Source organism: Callospermophilus lateralis, chromosome 5 (genome assembly GCF_048772815.1).
Source record: "Callospermophilus lateralis isolate mCalLat2 chromosome 5, mCalLat2.hap1, whole genome shotgun sequence".
NCBI classification, from domain to species: domain Eukaryota; kingdom Metazoa; phylum Chordata; class Mammalia; order Rodentia; family Sciuridae; genus Callospermophilus; species Callospermophilus lateralis.
In genome coordinates this window covers 148,391,840-148,410,531 of record NC_135309.1, presented here as the reverse complement: position 1 = coordinate 148,410,531, position 18,692 = coordinate 148,391,840, and the positions used below count along the sequence as shown (strand labels likewise).

Below are 18,692 nucleotides of genomic sequence, written 5' to 3'. Positions count from 1 at the left end.
AAACCTCTCACACATTAACTGGAATCATCAAATAGCCTAACTTCTTCTTATTCTGGAGAACAAAAATTCAGTGTCAAAGTTAAGGTCTATTATAGTTGTTAAAATATGGAAAAATACAGTGGAATGAATCTGGCATAACTTTCGTATGTATATATATTAATACACCACAGTGAAGCTCACCATCATGGACATCCACAAGACTGGGGTCCTAATTAGAATAAGTATATGCCATGCTGTTATATTAAAATGGACTCTACTGTCATGTATAACTAGAAAGAACCAATAAAATATAAATATATATATGTGTATATATACATATTTTTAAATTTTATTGTATATATACTTTGTGTGTGTATGTATGTATGTGTGTGTGTGTGTGTGTGTGTGTGTGTGTGTGTGTATATATATATATATATATATATATATATATATATATATATATATATATGGTAAAACATATATCTTTAAGAAACAGATTCCAGGTAGTTTGGCTTTTAAGCAGGTTTCTGCATATTATTTTTCCCTTTGCCCTCCACTGAGTATCATAAATGTAATTGGTCCCAAAACACACTTTTAAAAGAATAATCTATGTTGTCATCATTCTGCTGATCTTTAGGAAAAGTCACAGTACAGCTGAACATTTTAAATGTTGGTTCATGAGGCTGGGAATGTAGTACAGTAGTAGAGCACATGCTTAGCATGTACAAAGTTCTGGCTTCAATTCCGAATGCTAAAAAGGAAAAAAAAAGTTTTATTTAAAAAATAGTTGTATATAAAAGTAAAATACTACTTCAGTATTGGTAAAAAAAAAAAAAATTCTTTCAAAACTTTGTTTCTTAAAATGCTTATCTTAAAAGAATTGAGCCAACAACCTGTGCTTAGACCTTCAAATTGAATATATGTTTTTTTTTCCTAAGTTCAACTTTTTTTTGTAACAGTTCAACTGCTAATTCTGAAGATTTTGTCTTCTGTTATACTTCTTACATATTTTAAAAGTTCTACTTCATATGTGATGTTATTAACATGTTTTCTAAATTACTTGAGATGAAGCCGATGTATCTTTCAACAGAGCCCGTAGAAGCAATGTTGCCTAATCTAATTCAACTTGATTTTCTTAAATACATTCTACAGTATAATCAAATTGACTGTGATTAATATAAGCATTTGCACCACGTGTGTGACTATTGTGTGAACAGGTCCTTGCTCCCAGTTAGGTACATTGTGTTTCCCTGCACACAACTGATTTTTGCTGTCCAGGCTGATGCAGTATTTATAGGTCACGAATGCCAGTCTAGCCTACAACCAAAATATCCTGATACTTTCAGTGAATTACTACTCATTTGGTTATAGTTGCAAATTTATAAAAAGGTTTTATGGCTATGTTAGGAAAAGGAGAGCTTTATTTAGAGAAACTCAAAACATTTATGGATGAAACAATAAAAAGGATTTGCAGTTTTCCCAGCACCATTTGTTAAAAAGCCTATCTTTTCTCCAGTGTGTGTTTTGGGTGCCTTTGACTAGTATGAGATAACTGTATTTATGTCGGTTTGTCTCTGTGTCTTTTATTCTGTACCATTGGTCTGCATGTGTGAACAGACCTTAAACTATACTACAGAGCCATAGTAAAAGGTCTGGTATTGTGATGCCTCCTGCTTTACTCTTTTTGCTAAGGATTGCTTTGGCTATTCTGGGTCTCTTATTTTTCCAAATGAATTTCATGATTGCTTTTTCTACTTTATAAATATGACTTTGGGATTTTAATTGGAATTGCATTGAATCTGTATAGCACTTTTGGTAGTATGTCCATTTTAACAATATTAATTCTGCCTATCCAAAAGCATGGAAGATCTTTCCATCTTCTTCAGTTTCTTTCTTTAGTGTTTTGTAGTTTTCCTTGTAGATGTCTCTCATCTTTTTTGTTAAATTGATTCCCAAGTTTTTTTTTTTTTTTTTTTTGAGGCTATTGTGAATGGGGTGGTTTTCCTAATTTCTCTTTCAGAGGATTCCTCAATGTTATATAGAAATGCATTTGATTTATGGGTATTGATTTTATATCCTGTTACTTTGCTGAATTCATATATTCAATCTAGAAATTTTCTAATGGAATTTTTCAGATCCTCTAAGTATAGAATCATGTCATCAGCAAATAGTGATAATTTGAGTTATTTTCCTATCCCTTTTCTATTTTTCCTTTAATTTCTTTGTCTAATTGCCCTGGCTAGAGTTTTAAGGTCAGTGTTAAATAGAAGTGGTGAACGAGGGCATCCCTATCTTGTTCCAGTTTTTAGAGGGAATGTTTTCAAATTTTCTCCATGTAAAATGATACTGACCTTAGGTTTAGAGGAAATTAAGCCCCTGTCTCTCTCTGCACAAAACTCAACTCAAAGTGGAATTAGAGTAGGAATTAGACCAGAGACCCTTCACCTAATAGAAGAAAAAGCAGGCACAAATCTTCATAATGTTGGATTAGGCCCCGACTTGCTTAAAAGACTCCTAAAGCACAAGAAGTAAAATTAAGAATCAATAAATGGGATAGATTCAAACTAAAAAGCCTCTCAGAAAAAGAAACAATCAGTGAGGTGAAGAGAAAACCTACAGTATGGGAGCAAATTTCGAGCACTAATCTCCAGAATATATAAAGAACTCAAAAAACTTAACACCAAAAAAACACCCCATCAATAAATGGACTAAGGAACTGAACAGACACTTCTCAGAAGAAGGTATACAAATGTTTATATTTTAAATTCTCTATTGTGTTTATTTAATCCTGATACTTCCACTGACACATGAATATAAACTTCAAAGTTTCTGAATAGCACTTCTTAAGCCAATGCTAAGATGGCACATAGTATTGAAAACTAAGCTTTTAGAAACCAATGTATTTGGTTGTTATGAACATTGAAAAGAAATGTTTACAGATGTAACTATAAGTCATAGTGGTATTATAATCAAAGTTATGTTTCTAGGCATTTCCTATTGGTTGTTGCTATACTTCAGAAAGACTTCATTCAGCGTAGGCCTGTGATTGTCAAAGTTTAGTGTGAGTCTGAATGCCTGAGAAATATGGATTCCAGGTCTCTTGCTGAAGAGATTGATTAGGAGGTTTGAAGTGGTAATCAGAAATATACGCTTTTAGTAAGTTCATGAGGTGGCTTATTAACTATACTAATCTGCAGACTTTTATTTCATGGATATAAACACAAAAATGATGAAATGTTTTAATTAAAACTTTTTGCAACAGCAAAAGCAACTTCAAGGTTTTTGGATTGTGTTTTAAACAATCTAAATAAAATGTAACATTTACAAATCAACCAGTGTTGACAAATCTGTATACAAGATTCAAATGAAAAGCATAATTAACAAAGGAGCATAAATAGAGTGATGACAACACTGGCCCCAAATTCTTCTCACAACTGTTAGACTCATCAAAATACTGTTTTTTTCTGTTAGGACATAACCAAATTTTCCAGCAAAAGTCTTTGTTATATGTAAGGAAAAGGTTGGAAAGCTTGAACACAACAGAACTGGCTGGTATGGGTTTTTTGTGTGTGTGTGTGTGTGTGTGTGTGTGTGTGTGTATTTATTTATTTTTATTTTTTATGGTGCTAAGAATTGAACTCAGTGCCTCACATGCTAGGCAAGCACTCTGCCACTGAGCTACAGACCCAGCACTGGTATAGGTATATTTTAAAGCCACATGAGATGTGGATATTTCCTATAGTGTTGACATTCAATGGCAGAGTCATGTGCATTGGCAGTCATTTCCACCTGACAGCAGTTGACAATACTTCTTTATACTTGTTTAGAAATATGACAAATGGGGCTGGTTGGCAGGCAGGGGAAAGAGAAAAGAACTACCAGGTATTGAACACCTGTTAGGTACGAGGTGCTTTGCATATACATTTATCCTGAGGTGTTCTGTGGGATAGGTTCCAGGATCCCTGGGGATGACAAATAGTGGATGACAAGTTCCTTATATAAAATGGTTTTAGTATTTGCATATAATTTGCACGTATCCTCCCACAGACTTTGTCATCTCTAATGCCTAATTTGATGTAAATGCAAGGTAAATAATTGTTATACTATATTGTTTAAGAAATAGTGACAAGAAAAAATGTCTGTAATATATTCAGAATAGATGCAATTTTTTTCTATTTTCTCTCCATGGTTGTTTGAAGAACCCAGAGATATGGAGGGCCAACTGTATTGGTTCAAAGGTGAAAAAGTTGCTCTGATGCCAACACAGATTTCCTCCTTGTAGAACTTTTTGCAGTTATGTTTCTCATAGCCAACACTGAAGTTCCTTTTTATTTAATATTTTAGCATAATAGGAATTAAAATGAGACAGAATTCTCTTGACCCAGAGAACCTATCATAAAGCCCAAAAGATGCTAAGTAGAAACAGGTCATTTACAAATAGTTGGGAGGAAAAAATGAAGAAGAAAAGGAAGAGCCATAATGTGAGTGAAATTACTCAATGATATTTTTTTATATTTTGAGGTCGTCAAAAAATTAAGGAAGAAGACTGATGTCTAGTGAACAGGAATACTATTTCCTTGTCAGGGGTTCTTTACTAATCCTATTCCTTCACTGTATTAAGTAAACTTGACAGAGGAAGAGTTGTAAAGATCTTCAAACATCTTACCTATTAAGTTAGGTCTATGTCCCCAAAAGAGTTAATTTCACTGGGTCAATGAACTAAATTCTTACAATTTCGAGTCAAATCTAAAAGGTGATTTGATCTCAAACTTTAAAGTTTTTTATTAAACACAGCAACTTAACATTCCCAATTTATGCTGTAGTGCTAAACCTTTTGTGGCCTTTATCAAAGTCTTCAATCTATTTGCTTTACCCTTAAGATATTAAACATGGAGGTAAACACTAATGCAATGTTTTTTCACTAAACACTGAACTTCTAGGCCCATAGCCACCCTGTAAAATACTCGGGGGGGGGGGGGCAGGGGGTTGTGGAGTGAGTGGTTAATGCCTATCCCTATGTCAAGTTCAGGTCTACTGTGAGAGAGGTGAGCCTGGAAGAAAAAGCAACAAGGTCAGCATGTCCCTATGATTCTGCCATTTCTAGAGTATGCCTGAAAGGAGTAAAAAAGTAAAAAAAAAAAAAAAAAGTAAGCCTGCTAAGTTGAAGAGCTTCTGGCCTTTAGCCATACTGTAGTGGTCTTATGAAAATAAGCCTGTAAATAATGACAGTTCTTTGGGACTAAGGGCCAGGACAGATGATTACGGAATGGTTCCAGCTCTGCTCCCTATAGCATTTGTGTAGTGTATGGACTGGGTCTGGGCTGTAATGGTAGTGTTCACCTTGACCTCAAAGGGTTGTTGAGGAGTGGCTGCTATTCTCATTAAGGGGAGGGGAGGCAAGGCATGGGGGGCACTGCCATTTGCATTTTATACTCTGAACAGTGTGCTGGCACTGGTGGATTTGTTGGAAGACTGTCCATGTCTCCAGTCATGGGTGAAGCCAATTGGGACACATAATTCAAACTGGTTTCTTCAGCTGGTATTTCTCCCTGGGAGTTCATGTAGTTTTTTTCTAGTGTCTTTAGTAAATTATCAGGTGAGGTCAATAATCCCAGCTGACATGGCGAGTCTTCAGAGGGTACTGGGACATGGCCACAGGAACCAGAGTCAGAAGCTGACTGATTATAGGTTAAGTTCTCAAAACAGATGCAAGGGCCAGGGTGAGAGGACTTCTTTTCTTCTAGGAGGTAAAGGTAGATATGCTCAGTTAATGCACTTTCTATGACTGGCTTCCTAGTCTCCAGGAGTTGTGTCTTGGTCCCTTCTGGTTTATTTATAACTTCTATAGCATCTGGAATGCAGTCTTTGACATTCATTATTGTTAAATGAGGGTTCTCCTAGAAAGGAAGCAAATATATGTAAATATAAATGTGTGTCAGGGGATGTGTACCAAAGTATATTAAGCATGTGAAATGCACTTTGAGCTTCAATTTTGTTACATCTCTTGCTAGTCACGAATTAACCTGGAAGTGGTATTGAAAAACCCAAGGATTTCCCCCAACAGAAGAAATCAAAGCTCTAATCACTTCTATCTTTCTTCTTCTTTCCCTTTCTCAATAATTACCCCTAAGTCCCTACTCTCTCCTAATGCTGGGATGGAACCCGAGGCTGCATATATTCTAGGCAAGTGCTCTAACTTTGAGCTCCACTCCCAAACTCTTCAATCACCTATTTAATGGCTGTGGGAGCAGAGGCACCTCTAATTTGTCATATTTTCCTGAAGAGGTCTAGGAAAATGTAATTGTTATGGCCCCAATCCACAACAAGTTCTTACCTTGGATTTTATTAATGACAGGATGCTGCTCTTGTAAGGGTCTGGGATGTCAGGATAACACTTCTCCTTCACCCTAGAAAAATAGTGATAATGAGATGGAATTTCATGATTTAGTGGAATCATTAAGATCGAGAACTCTGAAGTCAGATTCCTAGGTTCTGATCCTTGTCCTTTCCCTTATTAAGCAAATCGCTTAGCTCCCCCCATTGCTTAGCTCCTTCTCGTTGGGTAAGTGGAGGTAATAGCAGTGCTCACAGGGCTGTTGTGAGGATGAAGTGTGTTATCTATATAAAGCATTTGGAACACCACCAAGCACATAGGGATAAATATGGCTATTGATAAAAACATTTGCAATCTCTTAATTTTAAGTGGTCATTATTTTCCTCATGTATTGGCTTGGAAAGCAAAACTGTTCAAAAATTACATATTCTCACATACACCTCCTTCATCCTTTCTCTTTTCAGAACTGTTTTTTTTTTTTTTTTTTTTTTTTGGTGGTGATAGGGTACTGAGGATTGAACTCAAGAGCACTTGTCCACGGAGCCACATCCCCAACTCTATTTTTTTTTGTATTTTATTTAGAGATGGGGCCTCACTGAGTTGCTTAGCACCTTGCTTCTGCCAAGGATGGCTTTGAACTTGCGATCCTCCTGTCTCAGCCTCCAGAGCTCCTGGGATTACACGCGTGTGCCACCACGCCTGGTTCCTTTTCAGAACGTTTGCTCATATTATTCCCTGCTATTTCCATCTAACTAAACTCCTAAGGCTTTCTCTCACTTTCCTAGATAAAACTTTCTCACACACTTACCACTCACTTTTCCAGTAGCATGCTACTATGATAAGCGAGACAGAGAGAATCATGGGCAGTATGATGCGGATCAGCTTATGGTCTGGAGAAGGAAAAAAGACATTTGTAATGGGTACTTCTACCTCCTCAAAAGAATAAAAATAAATTTGTGAGCCAGAATAGTTCACATGTTTATTATTCCTCAAATGTTCATTTATGCATGTTTCAATGTGAGTTTTACCTGATGGTGGGGGTAACTGACCAATCAACCCACACAGGGAGACCTTTGCCATCAGCCAACACTAACACTTTGTGATGCAGACTCATTACCTCTCTGATAAAGTGGACCATGATTCCCACTTCTTCAGTTGCTCCCAGAGTTAGAATTATACTTTTCCCATCCTTCCCCAAGCTTCCTGGAGGTGCAGAGTACCTTCCTGCCCCTTGACTGGGGACTCAGACATGTGCCTTGGCTTGGCCAATGAGATGTTGGTAATTGTGATGTGAGGAAGTAGAAGCTTAAGATGTGCTGACAGAGTCTGCCTGGTCTTCTTGTGCTCCTGAAACCACCCCAGGCAGCTGCTGCCCATTCAGCCTGAGCCTGAGTTGACCTACTGTGAAACAAACTTGAACCCAATTGAAGCTGCAGTCCAGCTTGGCCCAGCCTAGATCAGCCAGGCCACAACTGATCTGTAACCCATGAGCAGAACAGAAATAGTTGTGGTATTGCCACTGAGACCTGTTCCATACAGTTCCAAAACTGATGTACGACTCTTCTAGTTAGTCTCAGATAAAATTAGCAGAAAATGTCTTAATCTCGGAGAATCATTCCATTTCCATTTCCTTTCCTTTTTTTTTTTTTTCCTTTTTTTTTGTACTGGGGATAAGACCCAGGACCTCACACATACTAAGCAAGATCTCTACCACTGAGGTACATCCACAATCCTTTTTTTTGTATTTTGAGACAGGTGCTCACTAAGTTGTCCAGGCTGGCCTTGAACTGTGATCCTCCTGCCTCAGTCTCTCACGTAGCTGGGATTATAGGCATGGTGCCATAGTGCCTAGCTGTGTGCTTTTTTTAAAAAAATATCCATCTTCCTGTTCCCATTCTTGATAAATAATATTTATAATTCAAATAGCTCAAGGAGTTTGGAGTCTAACAGTTATTCCATGTACTTAGGATTCTGTTCAATCCATTCACTTCCTCTGTACTCCCCACTCTATCCCTATATCAGGCTATCCTGGAAAAAGTGGAGCTTGGTTTGAGGGCAGCAGTATTGTGGGTGATGTTGCAGTTGGGAAAGAAGAGCTGGCCTGGGCAGATGCCCAAGACAGAGCAATGAGGCAACACAGGGTTCTGGAGAAAAGGACCCAGAAAGATAATAGGTCTAAGCAAGGACCTCAACACCTGGTCTCAAATTAACCTGGCCCCAGGGCGGGGGGGGGGGGGTGCTCTCTTCCTGACTCTTTCACTAAGAACACCTTGCTCTCTGGGTCAGCCCTTTTAACTACTATAATTAATTTAAAATTTGGTTAAATTATGAATATAGTTTAGAGCAAACCATGGACCTAACAATGTTTCCAAATTTTCTACTAGTTTGCTAAATCTTTTAGTGAGGCATAATATAGGTAGAATACCTCTTCCTTAAAATACTTGGCACCAGACTTTTTTTTTTTTTTTTGTATTTCAAGTGTATTTTTATTTATTTATTTATTTTGCATTTCTTTACATACTGCATACACATAATGAGATATTTGTGTTTCCTGTGCACCTGATAGCCTGAAGGTAATGTTACACAATATTCTTAGTGCACTTGTACTTTGACTCAAGGTTCCTTCACTGAGGCGAGGCTGTAGAGATGGATGTCATGTCAGATAGAACTGCTGATCCTAGAGGGCCATACCTGGTCACAGGGATACACACAGCTACAGAGAAGCAGGTGGTGGTTCCTGCCAGTTCACTCCTAGATCATCGCATCATCTTCTGTCTCCAAACCCAAGTTCAGAACTCAAATCAGTTTAAGATTTGAGCCAATGATTCACATTATATGAGCTCTTTTGTCATGTTGAAGTTCATTTAAAATTCATTTCCAAGTTATTTTCTTCCCACTGCAGCTGTGTGTGCCCTTATCACCTGTCAGCACTCTGGGGTCAGCAGTTCTACATGATGTGACCTTCCCGTCCTTTCAGTTTGGCTTTCAATAAAGAGACCTTGCAAGCATCAAGGAGTTGGTGATTTCTGGCCAAACTTTTAAGCCTGTCTGTTTTACAAGGTCCCTTCCAACAATGAACTTCCTCTGAGTCCCTCTTGGAAGACATTCTTTTCTCCCCTCCCTCTATCAGTGTCTGTCTTCTCTCCCTACTGGATCATGGGATATCTGGGTTGCCCATAAGGATACATTTTTCTATCAACCAATTCTTTGCATTCTTCTTTCTTGCTTTCTCCATCCTTCTAGCCAAATGCATCTTGAAAAGACCCAGCTCTTCATCTTACCCTTTCCCAACCCAAAGTACACAAATGTAGAGCTAATGAACGTGCTCCTGCCTGGCCTCTGCCCCACTGATGTCTAATTGCCCATGGAGGCCTGGCGAAGCAGGAAGCAATCAGTTTGCCACCAGGAAAACAGCCAGAAGGAAGACTGGCATTTCTGCCCCAACTACCAATATCTGCCTGCTCCCCGTGGCTCTTTGGCTAGCAACACTAAAATACTGTGATTTTCAATGGATTCTGAGACTGATTCAGAGAAGGACCTCAGCGTTGGTTGAGAGGGGAAAGAGGAAGATTCCAAGCAAAAATTGGTCAGAATAACTCCAACTCTTTCCTGATTTTTGGAGTGGGATTCTGTGTAATAATTTGGGTGTGTGTGTGTGGGGGGGTGAAACAAAAAAGAAGAAAGAAGGAGAGGAAAAAGGGTTGGAGAAGAAAAAATTTGAAAATTCCTGATTTAGAAGAAGTTTAAGGTAACATGGCTGTAACTTGCAATTTCCCAGAAACTCCAAAGGAGGGACTTTTGATCTGGAAAACAACTCACAGGGCTCATCTGACGTTGTGACCTTCGTGAAAGTACCATTGGGGCCCTCACCAACTCCTGTGTACGAAGTGACGAAAAACTCATAGGAGGATTCCGGCTGTAGGTTTTCCATAATGAATGTCTTTTTCCTTGGGTCATCAATGTCCAATTTGCAACGTATTAAATCATCTGTGGTTGTCAGAATTTTTTTTCAAGAAATAAGAATTAATTTTTTTAATGAGCATGGTAGAGATCTCATAACAGAGATGGACATATACTCCTGTTGCCTCTGCACTATCGACATTCTTAAATCAACCCAAAGTCACATTATTTCATCACCCTGTGGGAGATCTTTAAGAGAGAGCACAATAAGCAAAAAAAAAAATCACTAAACAGGCCTCATTGGTGACCCAGGTACAGCATACAAGTCATACAAGACAGTGAAGCTTGCAAAGACTTAAAAATAAGTTGTCATAATGTTTGATGAAGTTGAAGGAAAAAGGGTAAATAAGTTTCCTGAGTGGCAGAATTCCTTAAAGAGCCGAAGACCAGGCCCCCAACCTCTTGTTCAGCCCACTCATTGGTCTAAATACTCCTTTGGATCATTAAATCCTGAGGGAAAGGCACTCAGCCTGGCCACAGGGATGGTAGCCTTTGTAATGCTTTTGAATAATGAAATCTTAAAAGTCTAAGAGAATGAATAAAAATAAATGTTACCTGAAAGGACCTCCTTTTCAAATCCTGGGTGGCACTGTCTGTTCCTGGGTTTCAGATACACATGGTACCCTTGTATAAAACCAGGCTGGGACTCGGTGGCATAATCCTTCCAAGTCATAGCAAAGGAGCGGGAGGTCAAGTTAGTAATGTTCACTTGAGGGCTATCCAAAGGAGCTAGGAAGGGAAGTTGGAGTATGAAAGGAGTCATGATTTGGAAATAGTCTCAGAATAAAGAAACTATAGCCAGTGGCGGCTGTAAAAACTTACACAGTTCTACCTGTTACCCTAGAGGATTTATGCATGGATGTCACTTGTGAAGGATGAGGAGTTGAGCAATATTCTTGTTTAAGCTTTGCCTTTCAGAGATGGAGAAATAAATACCCAGAAAGACTAAGAGAGAAGACAGACTAAGTAACTTGCACAAGAAGAACAAAACAAAAAAAGATGAAATCTCTTTCTTAGACTTGATTCTGTCCTTGAATTCTAAGTAGTGTTTGAGAGAAGACCGAATCAGAGAACTTACTGAGGGAAGAGGAGGGGGAGGAAGAGGCAGGGTTATGCTCAAAGAGAGAGCGGGAATCTGCAGAACTCTGGCTCCCAGCTTGAGGCAATGAAAAACCACCCAAGTGTCACAGGGGAAAAAAAAAAAAAAGAACCTGGGCTCATTTATTCTGAAGCCTTCGTGGGTCTGCTTCCACACACACTTAGCCACACATGTGTTCACACAGGCAGAGGGCACACCTGCTGCCTCAGAGCCAGCTGTGATCTGTGGATCATCTACCCCCAATGAAGGAGCCTGAGACTCGGTCTGATGCTCATGAGAACCACCTGTGCAGCTTTCAGGCAGCCTGAGACCTTGGATCCAGAGGAGGTGAATAAGCACTCTCAGGGGACAGCAACTTCCTGCTCTGCTGGGGGACAGTGGTGGAAGTTCATAGGGGTGATTTCACAAAATGTCTGAAAAGTCTTAAAAATTATAAAAAAGATGAAAAAAATATTTGAGGAGTTCAAACCCTTAGATGTAAGTATTTCACCTCTGGGGCTTCACATAAAGGCCATTATCTTGGATATGGGCAAATGAGGTTTGCCAACATCATGTTAATTCAGAAAGGGCACAAGAGATTGTGCCAAGGAAGAAAGAGAGTTAAGACTTGGCACTTGGGCTATAAGATACTGAAATTGAATTTTTACAGTTTATTGTGAAAATTACTGTAGTCATTCTAAATTGTCCAACATATATATATATGGTGGGGTGCATTCCAGTCATGAAAATGATGTGGTTCAATAATGTTTAGTGACATGAATCAAAAAAGTAATTTAGCTGGGTGCAGTAGCGCATACCTGTAATCCCAGCAGCCCGGGAGATTGAAGCAGGAGAATCGCGAGTTCAAAGCCAGCCTCAATAAAAGCGAGGCACTAAGCAACTCAGTGAGACTCTGTCTCTAAATAAGAATACAAAATAGGGCTGGGGATATGGCTCAGTGTATGAGTGCCCCTGAGTTCAATCTCTGGTACCTCACCCCCAATAAAGTAATTTACAAATTGTGCAGATTAAGATCTCATTTGTATTTAAAAGTGTCTATCTGTAGAAAGAAAGGGGTACCAGGATATACATAAAATACTCACTCTGGCTTTATGCCTCTGGGTGTTAAAATCACCAATGATTTCATCTTATTTTGTAAAATAATTTGTAAATCACCTTTAATGAAAATGTCTTACATTTCTTTGATTAAAAAATAAATTTAAAAATCCAATTTCCAGAAAAAATAGAACCATGATAATTAAGGAGATAAAAACTTCCTAAATCCAAAGCTAAGAATCTATGTATGGTTCTGAACCAATCTTTACAAAAGGCATATTAAATCCTTTAAACTTACCCAGTTCCTGGAAGTATCCTGTTTTATGCTCTAGTAAATATGCAATATTTTTCGTAGAAATTCCATGAATTCTGAAGTTATATCGTACCCCAGGTCTAAAAGTATCTAGAGAAGAAAAGCCAGTAACTTTCAGTAACACAGAATGACAGTCTCTTTTACTCTGAAAAGGAAAAGGATAAAAAATGAATTTGTGTTCTCCAAATAGTTTTCTTCTGGGAGTTCTGCATTTTTCTCCACCATCTTCCCTCCTTCTGTTGAGTCTTGGAGTCCCCTGTGTGGCCAACCCTTGACCCCATGGTGTTGTCTCTCACAAAGCCTGCAGGGATTGACATGGACTGTGTCCTCTTGAGTAACCACCCTCAAACATGTCCTTATCCATCTGCATAAAACTGGGTGAGAATCACGGCAGACACATAAAGCCAGTTCAAACTCTCCCTCAACTTTGAATCTCCTTGTAATTATTGCCTTCATTCTTCCCATGAAAGCCCAATGCCTAGAAAGCTTGCTTCCACTTCTTTCTTTCTCCTCACACCTGCACCGCTGCAGTCTGCTTCCAGACCCACTACGGCACTGAAACTGGCAGGGAACCCAGACAACTTCCACATTGTCCCTTAGCCTACTAGATGGTGCACCCACCCTCCTGCTGAAGCCATGAATGGGCTCCTCCTTTGACTTTGATAAAGAGGCAATTGTCAAATTATAAATGCAATGTGGAGATGAGAGTTCCACCTCGACACGTTTACTTATATTGAAAGTTGATAACTGACTCCAAATCAACTCTGTCTTCATCATCTCCCCAATCCACATACTTTCTCTGCTTTTGTAAATGCTGTCCAGACAACTGTCATCCTGTCCCTCTTCCACTCATTTGAGAGGGCTAATGTAGAGGAACAAGGTCCTCAAATCTAAAATTGATCCCAACCTTAGCTCTCCACACTTTGCAAAAATAGATTTAAAGCTCAAAGCTTAGATTATACTCTTGTAAAATCTGAACTCCTACCACCCATGCTGGATTTGTGATTTCAAAACTATTAGCCTAGCAGAGTCAAAGCATCTGTGTGGTAGACCAGAAATCCTGGTGCACTCGCTGCGAGGTGGATACACAGGATGGTAATGTGGAAGTTCTCCTCACCTGAGCTGATGAGCGTACTTGTGGTATTAGGACCCAGTTTCTTCCACTGCAAATTACAAAACAGGTCCTGACGATGCTCACACCAGTCCACAACATAGCCTACAACATCTCCAGAGAGGGGTTTCCAAGACATGAAGAATCCATCCTCTCTGCTGTTAATTTTTTCTTCTTCAACCTCTTCTGTTCCTGTGTAGAAACACAGCAGTGCTTTTGATTTAATTGTAGTGTTTAAAAACTTAGTAAAGAAGAAAATAAATATGCATGTGAAATATATCTGCTATAATTTGGATCCAAAATATCCCCCAAAGGGCTGTGTTCTGAAGCTTTGGTCCCCAGAGCATGCTGCTCTTGAGAGCTGATGAACCTTTAAAAGGTGGGTCACAGCTGGAAGAAGTTAAGTCATTAGGAGGGTGCACCCTTGAAGGAGCTGTTAGGACTCTGGCCCTTTCCTCTCTCCTTTCTCTCTCCCTCCTTCCTAGCCACCATGAGGAATCAACTTTGCTCCACCATACACTGTCCACCATGGTATGCTGCCTCACTATAGCCCCGAAACAATGGGCCAACTGACCACAAAGTAAAATCTCTGTGAGCCAATATAAACCTTCCCTCCTTATAAGTTGCTTGTCTCATGTATTTTGTCACAGTAGCAGAAAACTGATTAACACAATAAATGACAGGTAAGAGCCTAGGTCTTTAATGGCCACAGGGGCTTGAGTGGGGCTTCTCACTTCCCAGAAAATACATCTGTATCTCACATACACTTGACCCCTTCAGATCCAACCAGCCTTTGGCACCTAGAACAGGGGTTGGCAAACTATTTCCAAGAGGATGATTCTGGCTTCTGAGGCCAATTTTTACTATGACCCTTGCGATAAGAAAGGTTCAGTTAAAGACAAATAAACCAACAAAGAAGAGTATAAAATATATGACAGACACTGCATGACTTGCAAAGTCTAAAATACTTATTATCTTCTCCTTTAGCCACAAAAAGTTGCTGAGAGCTGAGGATGCAGCTTAGTGGTAGAACAATTGTCAACACGAGCTAGGTCCTGTGTTCCATTCCAGCATTAATTAAAAATGGTTGCTGATCCTTGACCTACACCCATAGCTGGTACTCAATCTGTTTTCAAAAACTACCTGTTGAATGAATAACCAATACAGCTTTATCCCTGCCCCCAGGTCCCCCCCCCACTGAAAAAAATGTTAGCTATCCTTGTACAAACTGCTGCTTCTGAGCTGTTAGTGGAAGAAATGGAGGAGAGGAAAAAAAAAGAAAGAAAGAAAAAGAAAAGAAAAGAAAAGAAAGAAAGAAAAAAGAAAAAACCCTCAGGTAGGTAAGGTACCGACTTGGGCCAAGGGAGGATCAACATTCCATTTCTGACAAAGGCTGCCATCTCCACATATTTTATACATCCAGTCAGTTTTCCCAACATCTGACAATTGGAGAAAGAGTAATGTGGCCTCAAGGAACTACCAGTTCTACTGATTTCAAGCAGGCCACACTTTAACCTTGAGGCATAAGGTTTCACCTATTTCCACTGACTTCCTCTAAAATCGAATTTGTCTATGTACAATTCAAATTTCACTAGGCCTGCTGCCTGTCATTGGTTAGTCCTGATTACTGAACACTGGTGTGGAAGCAAGGTGCTACTGACTTCTAGGCCACCAAACTGTTAAATTCACCCAAAGGAATGAATAGCTCTAGGTATAAGGTAAGACACCCCCCCCCCACCGCAGATGGCTTTAAATACCCTACCCATGTGCTTCCTTCCCTTCTCCACCAAAGAAGCAAATCGCTCTCACCCCAAGGCTGACAGTTTTCACTTTGCTTATTCATGCTGACTGAAACTGAATCCACACTTAGGGCTGTAACTCTTAAGCAAGGTGCTTCTTGAAAAGTGCAAATATGTTTTGAGAGGGAGGTAAAGGAAATCTTTTCTTAATCGCTCGTCCCTGGTGTGAACTGGATTAACATTGATGGGTTTTCTCATAGTACATGAGTGACTTTACACACACTAGTGATGTAAGAGCATGGGCCAGTTAAGGAAGGCTAGATGGAGCCTAACATGGAGGGTCCCAGAGCCTGAAGGCAGGGCATGGGAGTGGAAGCTGTGGTAGGAACCCACAGACAGAGAAGACCCCTGAACTGGTAACAGCACTCAGCAGTGTTTGGACTGGCTGCACGTGAGACAGTCTTTTATCTACCAGCTCCCACCAGCTGCATCCAATGCCCACTTTTCTCTTCTGGCCTTAATGAGCTCAGAATGCAACTATTCATCTCCTCTCCATAGCTCTTCACAAAGCAAAGTCACCCTGAACACTCCTAGAGTTTCTCTTCTGGAGCACAATACTAATTTCTTTTTCTTATCTGACACATACTGAATAGTTCTTTAAAAGTCAAAAAAATGAAACAACACCACGCTGTAATCCAGTCCACTTAACCCAAATTTACAACAAACTTGAATCATTGGCACAACACAAACTGCCACACCCTCATAAGCACAGCCTGGAGAGTTTAACAGCAAGAACTGAAGGATGTTATTATTACAAGGCTCATGAATGACCTTAGGATGTCAACTACCCATTGCCTTATACCCCCATGTGCATTGAGCCATGGTGCGTCACCATGGCTTACTATTTCCAACCTTTTCTGCAGCTGTCCCAAGAAGGAGATTCATATCACTATTGACTCTACATGCAAGGTCATTTCTACCTGTTTGCTCTTTCACAGGTCGAGGGAGTGGCCAGTTATCATCGTTTACCCTATGCGACTGGCAAGGCGCCTTAGGAAAGTAGATGCTAATTCTCCTTATGATCTCTCGAGATGTTCCTGGGCTTTTGGTAGGTGACAAAAACTGACCACATTTTTTTTATAACACCATAAATGCAACTCATATTTCACAAGTCAAAAGGCACAGAAGTGCCGACCCTACTTCTGGGGGAAGACTGTCTGTGGGGTGGTACCTACTTGAACAAATCTGGAATAAGTTCCTTAATGTGCTTCTCTGGCCTTGGCTGAGATCTTGCTAGTGTGAGGCTGTGCCCCACTGAGGCATGTGAAGACACCTGGCCCCAAAGGAAATGACTCACAGTGCTTGCCACTAGATGTTCTGTCTTTCCAAGTTCATATCTTCTCAATCTATCCAATGATTCTTAGTCAAATCACCAATATTTTCCTAGAGAATGAAAATGAAACCAAGCAAAAAACAACTCACTTTTTCCAGAGTCTCCAGAGAGGACAATCACAGATGCTGGGGAAGTGCCCACACTGTTGTTGGCTGTGATGTGGATTTGGTAAGAACACAGGTCAAGGGTTAAATTTGCGTCTCTGATGGATGCAGGAATGGGGTAGAGTTCTGATGTGGATGGTTTGTCTAGATTTTCTACAATCACATTATAGAATAGGATCTTGCCATTGGCATGAAATTTTGAGAGTGGCTGGAAAAAAAATGATGATTATTTTAAAATGAACTTTATTTTGAAAGGACTTCGTATAATTTTTTTTCATCTCTCCTGGTCCCTCAATAGCCTGACACATATGTGTGCAAGAAAACACACACATACACACATGCATATGCACGCACACACACACACACACACACACACACACACACACACACCAGCAAATTCCAACAGCTTAATAGAGAAAATATTGTCTTCACCAACTTAGAATCAGACGTTCTAACCTATAACATGAGCAGAGAAGGCAGTCACTTGCACCTGATCCTCAAGATGTAATATGTCCAGAGAGGAGGTTCTAAGTCAGCAATCAAGAGAAAGGGAGATTCTTTAGCTTGGGTGCGGGAGAGATTTGGGAAAGCAGTGGAGAGGAGAAGACCCATAAATAGAAATAGTAGTACCCTGCAGCCTGTGCAGAGGAGCCTGGGCTCTGGTCCCATCCCTTGTCCAGTTCACAGTCCCCTTACTCAGAGCCTGCATTCACACTTCTAAAAGATCCTTCAGGTTACAGAGAATCGGCCAACACAGCCCCAGGCCAAGGTCCAGGGTCTGTTCCTTGGGCTCATCCTCCCTAGGACAGACTGGGGTGTGCGCATCCCTAGACCTGAGACAAGAAAGTGGCTTTCTGCTTGGGATATGGGCAGCACCTGGATGTAGGGCTGGCAGATCCATGTGTGTGAACACAGAGGTCCTTGCAGAACATGGAAACTAGAGGCGAGAAGAAAGGCAGGCTGGGCCATGGCTGGGGGCTGACCCTCTCAGCATTACCATGCTTTGGTACAAAACACTCTCTCACTCAAAGTTCTGAAAAGAAGGCTGGTCTTCCAGGTGGTCAGGAAGTATGTTAGGCAATAAAACCATGCTATTTTACATTACAGTTTTATAGCCTGTTTATAAATTTTAAGTACAAATAATATTAATATTTCAGTATTCATAATTTAAAAATATGGTGTGTGGTTTTCCACATGTTCCCTTGCCCTGGGCTTTGCAAAGTTAGGGGTTGCCCTGAGTAGAACTTACAGAGAAGAAGGTTCTAGCAATCAGGATTGCCATCAGTAGCATGGGCTGCCAGGAAAGTAGTAGTGCTAGTGTCAGGAAGTGAAAGAACAGCGGGATTCCTTGGCTGGGGACACAGTTCCCCTAGGACCAGTACTGAGACAGCTCCCTGTTGGGAGGATGCATCAATTTCACTCTGAAGGACACAGTACAAGTAAATCTGGCTTTTTTGAAGGTACACATCTTACCTTCCAGAATAAGGTCACAATATGACTTCCTTTCTCTGACTTCACTATTCTCCAGACATCAGGAGCCTCAGAAGGAGCTGAAATTAACCAAAGGAAAGTTCCCAGGTCATAATGTGTGTGTACACCAACTGCTTTCTAAGTCCATAATGAGT

At 40.0% G+C, this 18,692-nt stretch overlaps 1 protein-coding gene across 4 annotated transcripts in view; it reads right to left on the bottom strand.

The window, feature by feature from the left end:
• Positions 1-3,551: 3,551 nt before the first annotated feature.
• Positions 3,552-18,692, bottom strand: part of Osmr (oncostatin M receptor) — a 63,203-nt gene continuing 48,062 nt past the window's right edge. Inside the window, exons 10-18 of one of the 4 annotated variants that reach the window (XM_076857396.2) lie at positions 18,541-18,617; positions 17,053-17,275; positions 13,838-14,023; positions 12,706-12,810; positions 10,829-11,002; positions 10,133-10,300; positions 7,122-7,203; positions 6,314-6,386; positions 3,552-5,876 (exon numbers count right to left, since the gene is read on the bottom strand). In XM_076857396.2, the coding sequence (XP_076713511.2) occupies positions 5,361-5,876; positions 6,314-6,386; positions 7,122-7,203; positions 10,133-10,300; positions 10,829-11,002; positions 12,706-12,810; positions 13,838-14,023; positions 17,053-17,275; positions 18,541-18,617 (1,604 nt within the window). In that variant the 3' untranslated portion in view covers positions 3,552-5,360. The other 3 variants (XM_076857397.2, XM_076857398.2, XM_076857399.2) reach the window with 3 other exon arrangements.